Source organism: Alexandromys fortis, unplaced genomic scaffold (genome assembly GCF_014885135.2).
Source record: "Alexandromys fortis isolate MF-2015 unplaced genomic scaffold, M_Fortis_MF-2015_v1.1 scaffold_187, whole genome shotgun sequence".
Classification (NCBI taxonomy): domain Eukaryota; kingdom Metazoa; phylum Chordata; class Mammalia; order Rodentia; family Cricetidae; genus Alexandromys; species Alexandromys fortis.
The window spans coordinates 3,058,941-3,061,299 of NW_026068088.1; the positions used below are offsets into that span (position 1 = coordinate 3,058,941).

The following is a 2,359-nucleotide window of genomic DNA, read 5'->3' on the forward strand; positions in this document are numbered from 1 at the left end:
CCAGCCAATATGTTTGTTTTTTATAACTTTAAAATATTGAACTAAATTAAATACTACTCTTTGAAGGCTACTATTTTCCAATCATGTGTATGTATATTATGTGAATCCTGATGTGAATGCCACAATAGAGAGAGACGCTCACCAAGATGCCAAGTCTTCATTTTCTGAAGGAGCAGAGGGGTTCATCCTTATGGAAGAGACTGACACCTAGCTCACACTAGTTCACTCTAGTTACTTCATTCAACCATATACAAGGTTAACAGAGTCTGGGAAAAGTTCCAGATACTGTAATCATCTTGCTTTTCCTGCCTGTGAAAGCAGACAGCCCACACATTATGGAATGCCATAATCTAAAGTAAGAACCCCAGGTTGCCAGGAGTGTCTTCAGACGAAGGTTGGTTCAGCTTCAAGCTCTCTGGAGCACTAGGTGCAGTTTCTAGAGAGACACATTTATTCAAGGTTGAAACAGTCTCAAAACAAATTCTCAGACTCTACCTATCAACCTAAACCTAGCGAAGGTTTTGCTGAAACATGTCACTCAAAGCCAGACACAACGTCTTTACTATACACATCACTACACGTGTGCATACAGAATCAGAAGCTCCCAGGACACAAACTCACTGATCGCATAGGGAGTATAATGGTTAAAACTGTGTTTGTGTTTCCAGGCATTTTCAGATGAATTTGACAAAAGGAGTCATGGAAATCCAAGTGACACCCAAGGTACAGTAAAGTGTTTAAGTTGACCAGTGATTTCTTGTTACCAAGTAACTGTTCAATGATAGGGAAAGGATGATGGTGATCATTTCTCTGATAAGTCATACTGTGGAACATATTAAATGAAAATTAAAGGATATTCCATGCATGTGAGTATAAAAGAAACTGGCCTGACTTGGGCAAAAGGGAAAGCTGGGCCAGGTCATATAAGCTGTAGAGTGGGATTTTTAAATTACTGATGAGACTACCACATCCAGTGGATCATGTGACTGACATGTGCTTTCCAAGAGACACCTTAAGAGACAATAGAAGCCAATACTTCTCTGTCACATGTGGTTTTCCATTTCTGAGTTCATCTTGTTTGGGGTTCACTGGAGCTTTGTTTTGAAGTGAGGCTTTGCCATGTTGCCTAGGATGGCTCCAAACTCCTAAATTCAAGCATCCTTCTGTCCCAGCCTAGAGCCATGGCCATAGAAAAGACAGCCAATACATTGATAGGGTAGCCTGCGACCTCAGCTATTTTTGCTTCTGATGACTTGGTGCCTGATTCTGTCTTTTCTTTTTTCTGGGGAGGGTTTTATGAAAGTCTCTCCAGCCCTACATTAGGAGTGCATGAAATGAATATTGGCCTGATCCTCTTCCAAGTGGCCATGGGGGACATCACCAAAGAAGCAGCAGATGTGATTGTCAATTCAACATCAAACACGTTTACTCGCAAATCAGGTACTTAGTGAGATGGATTCTGTCTCATGCAGGAATCAGTGTGGTAGATCCTATGAAGAAGTGTTTCTACAGATAAAATGTTTTTGTCAGTTTGGGCTTTTCCTGTTAACTAATATCTATAAAGTTATTTCAATGGGCTATTTTACAACTGTCAAAATTTTTGAAAATGTCTCCTCTGTCTTTAGTGCTCTATGATGGGGTGTGTTGAGACACAAAGGCATCTTTCTGGTCACATCACCATCTTGATTTTCTCATGTAGGAGTCTCCAAAGCAATTTCGGAAGGTGCAGGACCAAGTGTGGAGAATGAATGTTCTGTCTTGGGTAAGGAAAATTGCTGCTTCTTGGAGCCGGATTGAAAGTGGAAGATTGACTGTGGGAGGCAGTGAGGAAACCGAGGAAGGGCCTTGGGCTAGGAGAACAACGTATTAATCTGTTTTGGTTTTGTTTTGATTTGAGACCCATGTATTTATCTTAAAATCATAAATTTTATGAAGGAATTCCATATGGAAGAAAGTGAAATGTAGTGATAAGAGCGGCGGGGCTGCATCCCCAGCACCCCAGCCGCCTGCTAGCTCATGCCCAAAATAACAACACACAACTGTATTCATTTAAGCACTGCTTGGCCCATTTCTATCTAGCCTCTTCTAGGCTAACTCTCGCACCTGGACTAGCCCATTTCTAATAATGTGTGTAAGCACCCCAAGGTGCGCTTACCGGGAAGATTCTAGCCTATGTCCATCCTCGGTCAGAGCTTCATCGCGTGTGCCTTGCTCTAACAGGAGCTGCATGAAGTCTGAGCTCACTTCCTCTTTCTCCCAGCATTTTGTTCTGTTTACTCCACCCACCTATGTTCTAACCAATCAGGGCCAAGCAGTTTATTTATTGCTTAACCAATGAAATCAACAGATTGATATATGA

The 2,359-nt window shown here is 41.7% G+C and overlaps 1 protein-coding gene across 1 annotated transcript in view; it reads left to right on the top strand.

Annotated features, from left to right (window-relative positions):
* The window catches only part of LOC126488733 (protein mono-ADP-ribosyltransferase PARP14-like), a 62,099-nt gene that overhangs the window by 36,551 nt on the left and 23,189 nt on the right, over positions 1-2,359 (top strand). The window contains exons 9-11 of the mRNA XM_050122394.1: positions 669-723; positions 1,291-1,440; positions 1,700-1,762. Coding sequence (XP_049978351.1) covers positions 669-723; positions 1,291-1,440; positions 1,700-1,762 — 268 coding nt within the window. The remainder of the gene's footprint in view (positions 1-668; positions 724-1,290; positions 1,441-1,699; positions 1,763-2,359) is intronic.